Raw genomic sequence first — 13,247 nt, 5'->3', positions numbered from 1 at the left:
CCTTTCAGGGGAATATCTTGGGCTTGGGAGTTGTCCCTGGGACTTGACCTGGCTGTGTGAAGGGCATCTTTTCCACTGAGTTTCTTTGTTAGCTGTGTAAGGACCACCTGCGAAATATAGCCCTAAGCCCCCACCTTACTCCCCTGTCTGCTGATACCATTTCTGTTAGCTAATTCACCTGGCTCAATGAATGACTAACAAAAAGCACTGTGAGATTAGTCAGTTCTTGTTCCAACCCACCCTCAATGTCAGTTAGTTCAGTAACTTGCCAACAGTCAAGATGCAAGCTCTTGGTGGCTGCCAAACTGTATTAATTAACATTGATAAAAATAAGGGTATTTCATTCCAGCTTTGCTGTCTTCACACATTGGAGGATTACATTGTTTTCATCCACCAGGATTTCTTCTAGGTCAGACTGATATTAATTTGTCTACTTAATTCTTGACTTTTCTGCAAAATATTTAATGACTAATTTATAAAAATATGATGCAAAGATGTTGAGAAAGCTGGTCAGCATATATAAGAACAGAATCGGTCACCTTCTCACTGGCCGAGATTGTAACTTGGTTCTGAGCTTCTTGGTTCTCTGATATCCAGTTCCTCCGAGCCATTTCTTCCCATTCTGCTTGCATCTTATCCCAAAACTCTGTATCTGACTAGGAGACAGGAAAAATGAAGAGAGATGGATTTAGGACCATGCTATGTCACCTGGTTTATTTCTAGAAAGACAGTTTTCCTCATAGATCAGAATGAGTTCTGAGGAGGAATAAGATGTTCAAACTGGCCACATCCAATGATACTCATGGTTGAAGAGCTCCTGGAGGGTACTTAGTGGTCAGAGTGTTGAATTGTATTAGTTGTGACTTTCTCCGGCAGGAAAATGTTACCATCTGAAGGACAAGGGTCATATATACCAAATTCAGCTAAAAAATCCATTACTTGAGCTGCTTCAAGTGTGGGCACTGGGCACACATTTTAGGAAGGATGATCTTAAACTTACTCTCAGGATATGAGGAATTACATCAATGGCTTTGGGACTGAATGGGCAGTGACTTGGGGAAGCAGCTGACCATGGACAAGGGAAAATAACATTAGTTGACCCTACTCTGTGCTAGGCACTGTGCTAGGAAAACATTGAGCATAGAGGATTATGGTCACAAAGCTAGGATTGCATAGGATCAGAACCCCAGTTTGGCTTTCAAGCCCATGCTCATCGCCTGTGGGAAATATGGCATCCTGGTGCTAAAGAATGAAAGACATTGGTTTTCAGTGTGAATTTAACAGAGTCCTCTTAGTGAAGGTCTTGTCTATAGCAGGATGATTTTTTGAAAAATATTACTGTGTGTTTTTCTCCTTATAATATTCCTTTATGTTTTCCGAAAGGGAAACTAGGCCATTTGCTCCCCTTTGCTTCAGGGGAAGACTGAAGCAGAAATTTTCTGAAAGATCTGTCCATGGTTGGCTTCTATTTTGTTAAGCCTGAAGAGAGTACTTCGGGAGTCCTGGTATGAGGAAAAAGGGGCAAATATTTTAAAGAATTTAAGAGAGGAAGGGGAACTTTCCAGGGGTGAGAAAGAGAAGTAGGGTGGTGGTTCTGAGATGAGTGGGAAACTGGTGCTTAGCTTTTAGGTTTTCCCCTATGAACTGACCTGACTTCCAAGAGGGTGACAGATGGTATGACTGGGGAGGCTAACTTCAACTCTGATTCCGACATGGCAGGGATATAGAAACTGGATTTCAAGGAACCACTTGTTGGGGCTTGTTGTTTGTTAACCATCAGTATTATAGACAAGAGGGTAGAGACTCTGCCCTTGATTTCTGGCACCACATAATCCTTCCATATTTGGTGACTGAGTCTAAGTTAGTAAGAGAGATATTTGGAAACTACTTAATTTTCTTTAAAGAAATCAAGGGGTGTTATTGTCTGAACACCTGAGTCTGGGACTGAGATGCATAATCTTAGCTGCAAATCTCGATTTCTATGATTCTAAGTCTTGTGACTTGTTAACACACCATCAAAGTTGCCCTTCACCTTTCAATCCTTCTAGTCTTACCTTCTATTCTACCCTCATGCCTGGTGGTGGTTGTTTTATGGTGGAAACACTTCAAAGTTTGTCTGAATGATAATTATAAGCTTACGGGTATATGTGTTCAAGGAATAAAGGCCAGATCAATGTGCTTAATCCCAGGACATGTAATGTCCTGGGATGTAAATAAATAGTAGGTCTTGTTATTCTCCTTTATTATGTCCACAATACTCCCTCCTACCACAAGAGTGGTCCTCTCCTTTCAGCAGAGGCCTCCCCTTGACAAAGCCTCAGGGCTGCAAGTACCTTGACAAATTTGTGTCTGAGACGCTAGAAGCACATGGAATGGGCATCACTTATCCAGGTTAAGGTTAGGAATCAAAGTTTCTTTTTTAGCAAGTCTTTCTAGCAGAATACCAAGTTATGCAAACAGAATGATCCCAGATATACAAAAGTAATGGCTTGATAAAAAAAACTAGAAAGAAATATGCTGTCATATTAAGAGTAAGTTGTCTTTGAATGAAGGGATGATGGATGGTGTTTTTTTCCTGCTTCTTCGTACTTTTCTGCAGTTTCTGCATTTTCTATGAGTACACATTGCTGTTCTAATTTTTTAAAAGGTTCAAAACAATAAAACAAGAACAATTATCTATCCTTTTTAAAAATACCATGAACCTGACTATTTAGATACTGAGGAATTTGGAAAAAATTTTTGAAAAAAAATTTTGGAGACATGTTTTCTGGAATAGCTTTTCACAGATGTAAATTCAGCTTGTCTCCATAGAAACTAAGATAAATCTATGGAGTGATTATAAAGTTTACTGATTTTCCCAATTCTTCTGAATGAAAGAATGAAGATGATTCCATAACATGTACATCTGGATTACAAAAGCATGCATCACCTTTCCTGCAGTTTCAAATTAGATCCGTGGATGCAGAAATAAGACCACTGTACAAAACAGGACCTCACTAGAGGTGAGGCTGCCAAGCTTTTATTTAATGAGATACACCAGGACTTACTGTTACCACTTAGAATGAGATCTGCTGACTAATTAAAGTGCACAGCACAGATTCCTTTAATTACATATGACTACTTTTAGCACAATCAATTCTCATCCAGTCTCAGAATCTAGATTTCATTCACGTAACTGCAATTAACACTGCTTCTTTTTTCTATTTCTAATCAATTTTAGAGAAACCTGAAACACACTTGAATTTTAACTTTTGTCAACACGACTGAGGGGGTTTTTATGTATTGATGATTTCTTAGCTGTTCTGGGATTTTGTAGATTTTTTTTTTATACTCTACAGTATAGTACAGGTAATAAGTTATTTGCTTACACCAGAAATGAGCTACTTGCAATCCATTTTCATTTTTAAAAATAGCTTTCTGATGATAACAATGGTAGATATTCATAAGAAACTTGGGATATGTGGTAGAGTGGTTAAGAACAGCAGCTCTCTCCTCATATAGACACGGGAACAAATGTGGCTTCATTACTGACCTTCTGCAAGACCCTTGACTCCTCTAGATCTCATTTTCCTTATTTCAAATGAACATACAATAATGATATTGGTCAGTTATTGTGAGGATTAAGTGAGAAAATATATCTGCGGCATGAAACACATGGAAAGTGTTCAATAAGGGTTGGTGTGGTTATTAGTGTTTTGGTATCACTGGAAAAAAAAAAAGAATGAAACAGAGCATCTTCAACTTCAAAGCACAAATATACATCTATGAGTATCTTGATGTTTTCATTTGCTGTAAATACATATCTTCTTCTAGATTCCTTTCCTCTCTTTATTTAAATCTTTCCCTTCTACCTCATTATTTTAAAATTGGAACAAAGGAAGATTATGAACCAAACACACGTAGCATAAAATGATATTTAAGAGGAGGTATTACAACATGGAGCAGGCCTTGAGTTAAACTATTCCTTCATAAATAGTATGATCACAGAGATAGGAAACAATAATATATAACATGTTTGGAAAATAATGACTGTAAAGAAATGCACCAAGAGCATTACTTTTACGGAACGGGATTATGAATAAGTGTGCCATCTCCTTTCCTTATATTTTTTAGCATTTCCCAAATTTTCTATTGCTGACACATTATTTTTGTGAAAAAGTAAGATTTGGTTAAAAAACACTTCTGGGGTGTCTGGGTGGCTCTGTTGTTTAAGTGCCTGAACCTTGATTTCGGCTCAGGGCATGATCTCAGGTTTGAGAGATCAAGTCTTCCTCGGGCTCTGAGTTCAAAGGGAAGTCTGCTTGAGATTCTCTGTATCCCTTTCCCTCTGCCCCTCCCCCTACTCATGCATGCTCTCTCACTCTCTCTAAATAAATAATTAAAACCTTAAAAAAAAGTACTTCTTTTCAATCTCAATTCATCCATGATGTTTCTCCAAAGACCCTAAACTAGAGGGATCTCTTGCTTCTCTGAGTTCCTCTGAGCTAACATTGTGTACGAGTGGGTAGGAAGAAGAGAGATGTGTGCTAGAAGCTTCTATTATCCCTGTAAACTTGAATAAGTCATTTAAACCCATATGTACATTTTTTTGGTCATTTGTAAAGTAAGAAGACTAAATTGGCTAGACAATAGCTCAGGTTTCTTTTCTACTCAGATTGACTCAAAAGACCAGAATAAGTGGGACAGGAAGTGGGCTTCTACCCTATTCACTGATCTCTAAAAATCGTACTTTAAAGCATTTTCCCAGGAGTAAAATTGACATTTTCCCTTTACTTTTTTGATCGTAAAACTAGAAAATAAAAATTTCTATGAGAATCCTGGTAAATAAAATACTAATTAAATTAAAATATAAAGAATAAAAAAATAAGCAATTCAATTTAGAATCTGGGAGTTTTAAGGAAGAAAAGCATATTGCTACTTCCCACTCACTAGTCTATTTTGGTTATCCTTGAGTTAAAGGAGAGATACTTTCAGTTTTGTTGTCAAATGTAATTGTTGAGTAGAAGTATCCTGGAGTTGGGCTGTGAAAGAACTGTTTGATGTGAGATGGTTTGTCCATTGTGCCTGTGAGGAGTCTGACTTTCTTTTTGCTTCAGACATCCATTGATTAACTGTCACTAGATCAAACCTTAAACAATCCATTCTCTATATGCAAAAGAAAAGAGAGTAGCCCTTACATGGCAAGCAATGAAAATCGCTGTGCAAGTTTGGACAAAATATCTGCCACAACAATTTTTGTCAAAGTGAAATTATGTATAGATCAGTTAGAGACCTTATTGCCCTGGGATCCAACAGTCCAGGCTAGCAAAAATGGCTGAAACATCCCCACTCACATCTCTTATTGACTAAAAGCTAGTATTAGTCAAAGATTCCATGTGGCTGCCCAAAGAACATATTCAACCGGGGGCTGTAAGAATAGATGTTCAGCACCCTGTTCAAGAACGGAATAGAATTTTGATTGGTCAGAATTAGTTTGAGCTATGGGTGCAGTTCTGGGTGTCTAACATAGTGATGGTCATTGGCAAGCTGGAGTCTATTCAAGCAAGAGTACATGGGCAAGATTAAGAATTTATGAAGCAATTCACTGGTACAGCAAGGTTCTGAGGGGTGGTGGAACTAGGCAAGAAGCCTTAGCCTTGTCTTGCAGACAGAAGAACTAAGGTGAATGAATGGCAGTTCCTGGGGAACAGATTTTTATCAAATGCCTAAAAATGTAATGGGCTCTTTCCTCTTCAGAAGGATGGATTCCTCAAAATTAGAATCTTTTTTTTTTTTTTTTTTTAAGAGAGAGAAGGGTGAGATGGGGGAGGTGGGGGTTGCAGAGGGGCAGAGGAAAATGGAAAGAGAGAATCTCAAGCAGGCACCACACCCAGCATGGAGACTGACAAGGGGTGCAGTCTCACAATGTTGAGATCATAACCTGAACCGAAATCGAGTCGGACATCTAACTAACTGAGCCACCCAGGTGCCCCAACATTAGAAGTGGGACTCCTAGTCCTTATAAAGATAATTCACAGATTAGTTTGACTTGATGAATTCTATAATCTCTTATGACCCCAAATATCAGATCACAACATTATTAATGAGTTGATTCATTGATTCAAACAGGAAGTCTCAAAATTTATAAAATCTCTATGGGATAAGAAATGGTCATGCATGCCCTTTTCTCAATCTAAACAGTACAGAGAAGAAGATTCATGGGCTTTGGTGTCAGGTATAATGAGCCACAACTGGCCTTGTCCCCTGTCACGAGAACTTTGGGAATTTTGCTCTTTAACTTGGTTTCCTCATTTGTAAAATGTAAAAAGAGTCTTGTAGAGTGGTTGTGCAGATAAAGGAAAAGAATGTATGTAAAGAGCTTAAAACCTGTAACATTAAGAAAGAAGGAATTGGGGGCACCTGGGTGGCTCATTCGGTTAAGCACCTGCCTTTGGCTCAGGTCATGATCCCAGGATCCTTGGATGGAGCCCTGTGTTGGGCTCCCTGCTCAGTGGGCAGTCTGCTTCCCTCTCCCCTCCCCCACCTCTTCCCCCGGCTCATGCTCTCTCAGCCTCTCTCTCAAATAAATAAAATCCTTAAAAAAAAAAAAAAAAAAGAATGAAGGAATTGGCAGTTCATGTCATTTCATATTCACAAATGAAAAAAATGACTTTTTAAGATAGAGAGAGGGTGCCATATCATAACCTGTAAACTGTGTGGTTCAGAAGTTTGACAAACAGCACTATTGGTACTAGCACTCAACACAGATTTTCTGGTTGCCTCTGGGTTAGACATCCTTCCTTGTTTAATGAAACCAGTCATCACAGCTCAAGTTGGCCAGCGCCTGGGCAAAAAGCCCAAGGCTTTTGCCAAACAACATGGTAGCAGGTTGGTTGCAAAATATGGGGAGAAAAAAATGGAATTGATGGGAAGGAGAGGAAAAAGCACCGCACAGGAGGCTGGAAATAATGCAAGACTTGAGCAGGATGTCAGACGGCAACCAGAACCATTTCTAACAAAATCTAAGATATTTTCCTGTTTTTTATCTTCCTCCCAGAGCAAGCAGCAAAGAGAAATGGAGTATTAAAACACAAGGAGCAAAACTTGTTCAAATGGGCAGGGGTCATTTTTGAAAGAGCTTTTAGCATATTCATTAGCAAATAAATGCCTTTGTGGAGCCAAAGTTTCACATGATTATATTCATCGTGGCTCCTGTGGTGTCTGTATTCACTACAGAGAACTGCTCTCCAGGGGCACTGGACCTGGAGCTTTGGAGACCCAACTGGGGTTTGCTGCTGCTTTGGGAATAAGGTTTTGCGGGGCCAATTTCTCAGCAACTGTGTATGTTTTGCAGGCCTCCTGACTGCTCCTTGGACAGCTGGAGACTGAGGGCTACAGGGCTACTTTACCATGGGCACAAGGAAGATGGGAGGGCCCTTGGGTTTGACCCTTGCCTCACATCCACGTGGTAACAAGTCCTGTAATAAAGGAAGTGGCCTGTGGATAGTGGTAGAAGAAACCCTGGCAGGTGGCTTTCTTTTTATAAAAGGCAAGTGTCTGACTTAGGTTTTGATTGATGAGGCATCCACTTCAAAGATGGCTACTTTGAATAACCACATTATGCCACTCACTCTAGATAAAGAGACAGGTTGTTCATTCCCAGCTTTCCCCTCCCTCGATTTTAGAGATCTTGGTTAATTTCAATAACTGACCCATTTGGCTGCTTGCTTTTTTCTCTTCCCATGCTTTAAATTCCTGCACTTGTGTTTTAAATTCACCAATAAAGAATGAGCCCTCAAAACGCTAGGCCCCCCACTCTCAACCCCAATAAAATCAGAACCCCAAGGCCTGCTCTCTTTCTCTTTACCCATGACCTCACTGTGTGGCCCCTGTAATTTCCAGGAGTTGTAAGTAATACACTTTTTCTTTTCCTGGTGGTTATTGCTGAGAGGACCTTGAAATCATAATAAGAACCACAAGGACCGGTCCAACCACAACACTGGTTCTTTTTTTTAAAGATTTTATTTATTTATTTGTCAGAGAGAGAGAGTAAGAGAGAGAGCACACACAAGCAGGCAGAGGCAGTGAGAGAAACAGGCTCCTTGCCGAGCAAGAAGCCCGATGCGGGACTTGATCCCAGGACTCTGGGATCAGGACCCGAGCCAAAGGCAGTGGCCCAACTAACTGAGCCACCCAGGCGTCCCCACAAAATTAGTTCTTGATAGGTTAAGACCAACACAGGACAATTATGAACAACAGGCAGTGTGATTCAGTTCTAGAGGGGCTTTCTTCTCCTTTAGCCATAGCCACACGTGGTGAAAAGTTACTGAGAAACCCCCTATTAGCTTTAATAAAATAAGGTATTAGAAATATTTACTATAACCCAAACTTTTATATATATAATATCTGTAACCCAAACTTTTGGGTTTAGTAAATATTTGGTGTTTGTGCTTGCATTATAACAATATTATTGCTAAATAAAAATTTGGTATTTGTGCTTGCATTATACCAATATTAAAAGAATAAAACCAAACAAAACACCTGGGTACTACTCTTGGTGGTGGTGGTTACTATTCTCAAGAAACTCACACTCTGATGATAAAATAAAAACTGAGGCAACTGTAATTCAGGATAGGGTGAACAAATGATGTAAAAAGAGATGAAATTACTTGCTAAAGTCACACTAATTTTGGTTAATAAAAGAGCCAGAATTCAAGATACTTCGTTCTTTCCTTATTTGACAGACTGCATCTTCCAAAATGGCTAAAGCACTATTTCTGGTCCCTCATCCTCTCCAGAACCTTGCCATACTCCATTAAGAGGTGGAGTTCCTTGCCTGTCTTTGGATACTTGCCTTGGCAAATAACAATGCAATGGAAATGACCTGCTGTGGCTTTTGGGGCTAGATCCTACAAGGTAATACAGTTTCTGCCTGCCTCCCCCTCTTCCTCTCAGGATACTCACTCCTGGCATCTAGCTATCCAGATGACTATCTATCTAGCAAGGAAGCCCAGGCCGCAAAGAAAGGCCACATGCAGGCATTCTAGCTGTCTGTTGCAGCTAAGTTGTCAGATGACTACTGGCATAAGCCATCTAACACGGAAGTGAGAATGCCTTTATTTTTATTTATATATATATTTATTTATTTATTTGACAGACAGAGATCTCAAGTAGTTGGAGAGGCAGACAGAGAGAGAGAGAGAGGAGGAAGCAGGCTTCCCGCTGAGCAGAGAGCCCGATGTGGGACTTGATCCCAGGACCCTGGGACCATGACCTGAGCCGAAGGCAGAGGCTTAACCCACTGAGCCATCCAGGTGCCCCTTGTTTGTTTGTTTTTTAAAGATTTTATTTTTAAGCAATCTCTCCACCCAACGTGGGGCTAGAACCCACAACCCTGAGATCAGGAGTTGCATGCTCCTCTGACTGAGCCAGCCAGGGGCCGTGAGAATGGCTTTGGATTACTCCCACTCCTCACCATCACCATGAGCCATTGAGCCACAATGACACATACCAGAACAAAGATGAACCATCTTCTCTGAGCTCTACACAAATTACATATTTTTTGAGCAAATTAAAAATTATTTTTTTAAAGCCATGAGTGTTGGAGTAATTTGTTATACAATCATGGTAACTTGAACATACTTTAAGTTCGAAGATTGGAGCACAGAAGAAAGACTAGGTATAGCGAATGGACCTTGAAGGATTGACAGGATAATGATGTATGGTAACAGTTCCCCACAGAGTATTCTAGAAACAAAGAGTTCTGTGGTCAAATGAGCTTAAGAAACTGTAGGTTAAAGCAGAGGCTGCAAATTGGTGGCCTATGAGCCGATCTAGCCAGGAGACATATTTTTGTCCTCTCAAAGTGGATCTAAAATTTTCCATCAAAACCCAGATTTCAGATATCTCATGAAGATTTGTTAATATTGGGCCCACAGGACTAGAAGCAGCAACTCACAGGTGATATGTGGTGTCTCCACTTCCTTACCGCCATTGCCAGGGTCATTATCTTTATCTCCTGGAAATAACTAGTTTCCAACTTCTGGACGAAAGTGAACATGTTCCTTACTGCATGACTTCCCAGGCTCTTCATATGCTAATGTATATTTTAGATCTTTAAATGGGGATGTAAACAATAGTCCTTAAATGTATTTACCTTGAACCTCTGAGTGTACATCTGTCATTAGGGTTCTCTAGAACATAGCTTGGAAAATGCTGATATAGAGATGGGGCATCTGAAGTTCCACAAAAAGAGAACTCTTTGGTGGGCTAAATTTGGTGTATACTGAGAAATTACCAGGGACAGGAATTTACCACATATAGTTTGTTTTCATGTGATTGTTTCCAGTGAAACTCATCTCCAATTAGCCAGCAGGTTCTCTAATCCTCACATCTGCTGTGTGAATAAGAATTCTTCAAGAATCTGTTGTTGTTTTTGCTCTAGAAAAGGAAATGAAACCCAGAATGTGGAGGGAAGAATTAAAATAATTTTTGTAGGTTTTTAAGAAGACAACTCATTTGATGAATTTATCTTGTCAATGCTGACTAATCATTTAAAATGGCTTTGAAATTACATATAATTATGTATACAGATTGGAAAAAGACTGGAAGAAACATTAAAAAATGAAAGCAGTTAATTTATTAACATCATGGGAATTCTGGGTAACTCCTAGCTTTTCCTCCCCCAACTTTCTGATTTCCCTTATTGTTGTTGCTTTTTAAAATAACTTAAATGAGAGAAAACCTTTGATAAAGGAATTATTTTTCTGGTGACCAACAACTTTTAAGTTCTATGATTGGTTCAGGGCCTGCAAAAAATGTAAATATCCTTAGTATTAGAAATAGTGATTAAGAGCAGAAGTTTTGGAGTTAGTCTTGGTAAGAATCCTAGTTCTATTACTTAACTGTGATGTGACCTGGAACATGTGACAAAATCTATGTCCTGTTTTCTTCACATTAAAATGGTGTTGTTGGAAGAGATGATCGAGAGGCTGTGACTGCCAGTGGGCCCTCGAGCTAAACACGGGTCATTAGAGGGTCCCTCACCTTCTTCCCCATCTCTTGGATGTCTGGTCTGCCTACCATTCCCACAGTGAAAGCTATTCTGAGGATGCAGCCTTGAGAGGGGAAGGTGTTGGGGAGACCATCTGGATGGTGTATATGACTGAACCCAATGAGTATGGTAACATTTGTGTAAACATTTTAAGATTCTGGTAGACAGGTATAGAGATCTCATATTGCAGCCACATGAGACAAGACTCATATGTAAGTTCCCTTGCTTATTAAACCTGCCATCTACCAATTTGGTGCAGTCTGCCGCTTTCCTACCTCTCTCCTTGCCCTCTGTGTTTGGGCCCAGTTTATGAACCAACAAATGGTGAGCCAGCCAGGAGACCCAAGTAACAGGCCTTAGGAAAGCTAGGCATTTGTAGGGAAAATCTTGTGTTGGCCGCCGACTTCTGTGTGGGCAGAGGTAGCCCATGTGTTAGATGTTTGTGGATCACCATGTGAGTCTCAGGACACCCTGAAAACACCAGCATGTGTGATACACTTGTTTGAGAAACTACACATAGCACACTGTGGCAAAGAAGGGAAATGAGCAGCTGTCCCCGTGGACTGGCCTCTTGTGCAGGCGGCTTGTCTGGCCACTGATGCCCAGCTAGAGGCTGAAGCTTGAGTTAGAAAGTTGGAAGAACTGAGGCCACAGAAGGACATGCAGTTGTCAACTATTTTTCTACCTTTGGGGTTGGCAGAGAGGGTGGGAGAGAAAGATAATAGGTTGGAGAACTTAATGGTCAACTTTGCAAAGCTCAGAGGGTGCAGGATGCCTTGGGTTAAGATCCAATAACTTGTGACAAAGCCTGATCGGGATGCTGAGAGGTGGAAGGAATATGAGTGAAGTGAAAGCGAGCCAAGAGCAACGAGGAGGATGCTGTGATTGACAGTGACAATCAATAGCCTTATGCAGTCTGACCCCGAGCACCAAGGGAAAATGTAAATAGTAACCACCCTAGGTTTCCAATAATAAAGAACTATACCCCAAAACTCTTAGGAGAAACTTGCATTTTTTTCTCTTCTCTTGAAGTTATAAATCTTATCATGTCCTTGAAAGGTAAGTACCCCAGGAGACAACTAAAGTCCTGCCCGTAATTGTCTGAGACCTAAGGAAAAGAAGGGGGAGGGATGTTTTTTAAAATACAGATTGCTGTAGAGGCTTCCTTGTCCCAACTCCTGTCCACAACCACCATAAGATACTAATTAAGGGCACATACAAATCTTAAAAGTCTTCTCTACAAATATTAATGAAAAACATTAGCCGTGTGAGTAAGTAACTTTCACTTGTTCCATCTGCCAGAGACACATCAGATTGAATTGTTTTTATAAACCAGTGAATTTTATATCATACCAGATTAATAGCTAGCTTTGGAATGAAAGCTATGGGATCTCTGTTCGTGTATGTTATGCTTGCCCATAGATATATATTACTTATGTGATGTTTTTCTTCCTCCAGAGTATGAACAAAATTAATTTGCAAAAGAGCTCTATTTAATTGGCTTAAAGAAAAGTAAGCTTTGGAGCTCGTGGGTGGCTCCTTTGGTTAAGCATATACCTTCAGCTCAGGTCATGATCCCAGGGTCCTGGGATTGAGCAGCGCATTAGGCTCCCTGCTCAGAAACTAAAGCTTAGTTTCTTTCATCTGTTAAAAGGACAAAGTTTTCTTGGACTATTAGTTTATTCTTGATGAGATGATGTCCTTTACCTTTTAAGTAATCTGCCTAGAAAACAAGATTCTGTGTTTTATGATAATTCATTGTCACTTTGGTTAAATTGATAATTAAGTTTGTTCCACGGTGACCTTTTCAATCAAGTGTTTTAAACCTTTTGATATTTTTAACAACCTTAATCAAAATCAAATTTAATATTTATTTATTTGTCCAAAATCAAATCTATTTATTTATTTATTTTTAAGATTTTATTTATTTGAGAGAGCGAGATAGTGAGGGAGGGAGCACAAGCAGGGGGAGTGGGAGAGGGAGAAGCAGGCTTCCTGCTGAGCAGGCAGCCCCATGTGGGGCTCAATCCCAGGACCCTGGGGTCATGACCTGAACCAAAGGCAGAGGCTTAATGACTGAGCCACCCAGCCGCCCCCAAAATCAAATTTTAAGTGGCGGTTTGTGGACCTGGTCCTAACTTTGAGATTTTTCAGATCCCCAGAGCATCTCAAAAGATATGTTCTCTCTCCTTATACAGGAAAGCTATTAAACTAA

General features: G+C 40.0%; 1 protein-coding gene across 7 annotated transcripts in view; it reads right to left on the bottom strand.

Annotated features, from left to right (window-relative positions):
- The window catches only part of PEX5L (peroxisomal biogenesis factor 5 like), a 227,116-nt gene that overhangs the window by 19,818 nt on the left and 194,051 nt on the right, over positions 1-13,247 (bottom strand). For all 7 annotated transcript variants that reach the window (XM_046003225.1, XM_046003226.1, XM_046003227.1 and 4 more), the window contains one exon: positions 540-656. In XM_046003225.1, coding sequence (XP_045859181.1) covers positions 540-656 — 117 coding nt within the window. The remainder of the gene's footprint in view (positions 1-539; positions 657-13,247) is intronic.

Source organism: Meles meles, chromosome 4 (genome assembly GCF_922984935.1).
Source record: "Meles meles chromosome 4, mMelMel3.1 paternal haplotype, whole genome shotgun sequence".
Classification (NCBI taxonomy): domain Eukaryota; kingdom Metazoa; phylum Chordata; class Mammalia; order Carnivora; family Mustelidae; genus Meles; species Meles meles.
Note: the sequence above shows the minus strand (reverse complement) of the source record. Positions and strands in the feature narration are given on the sequence as shown.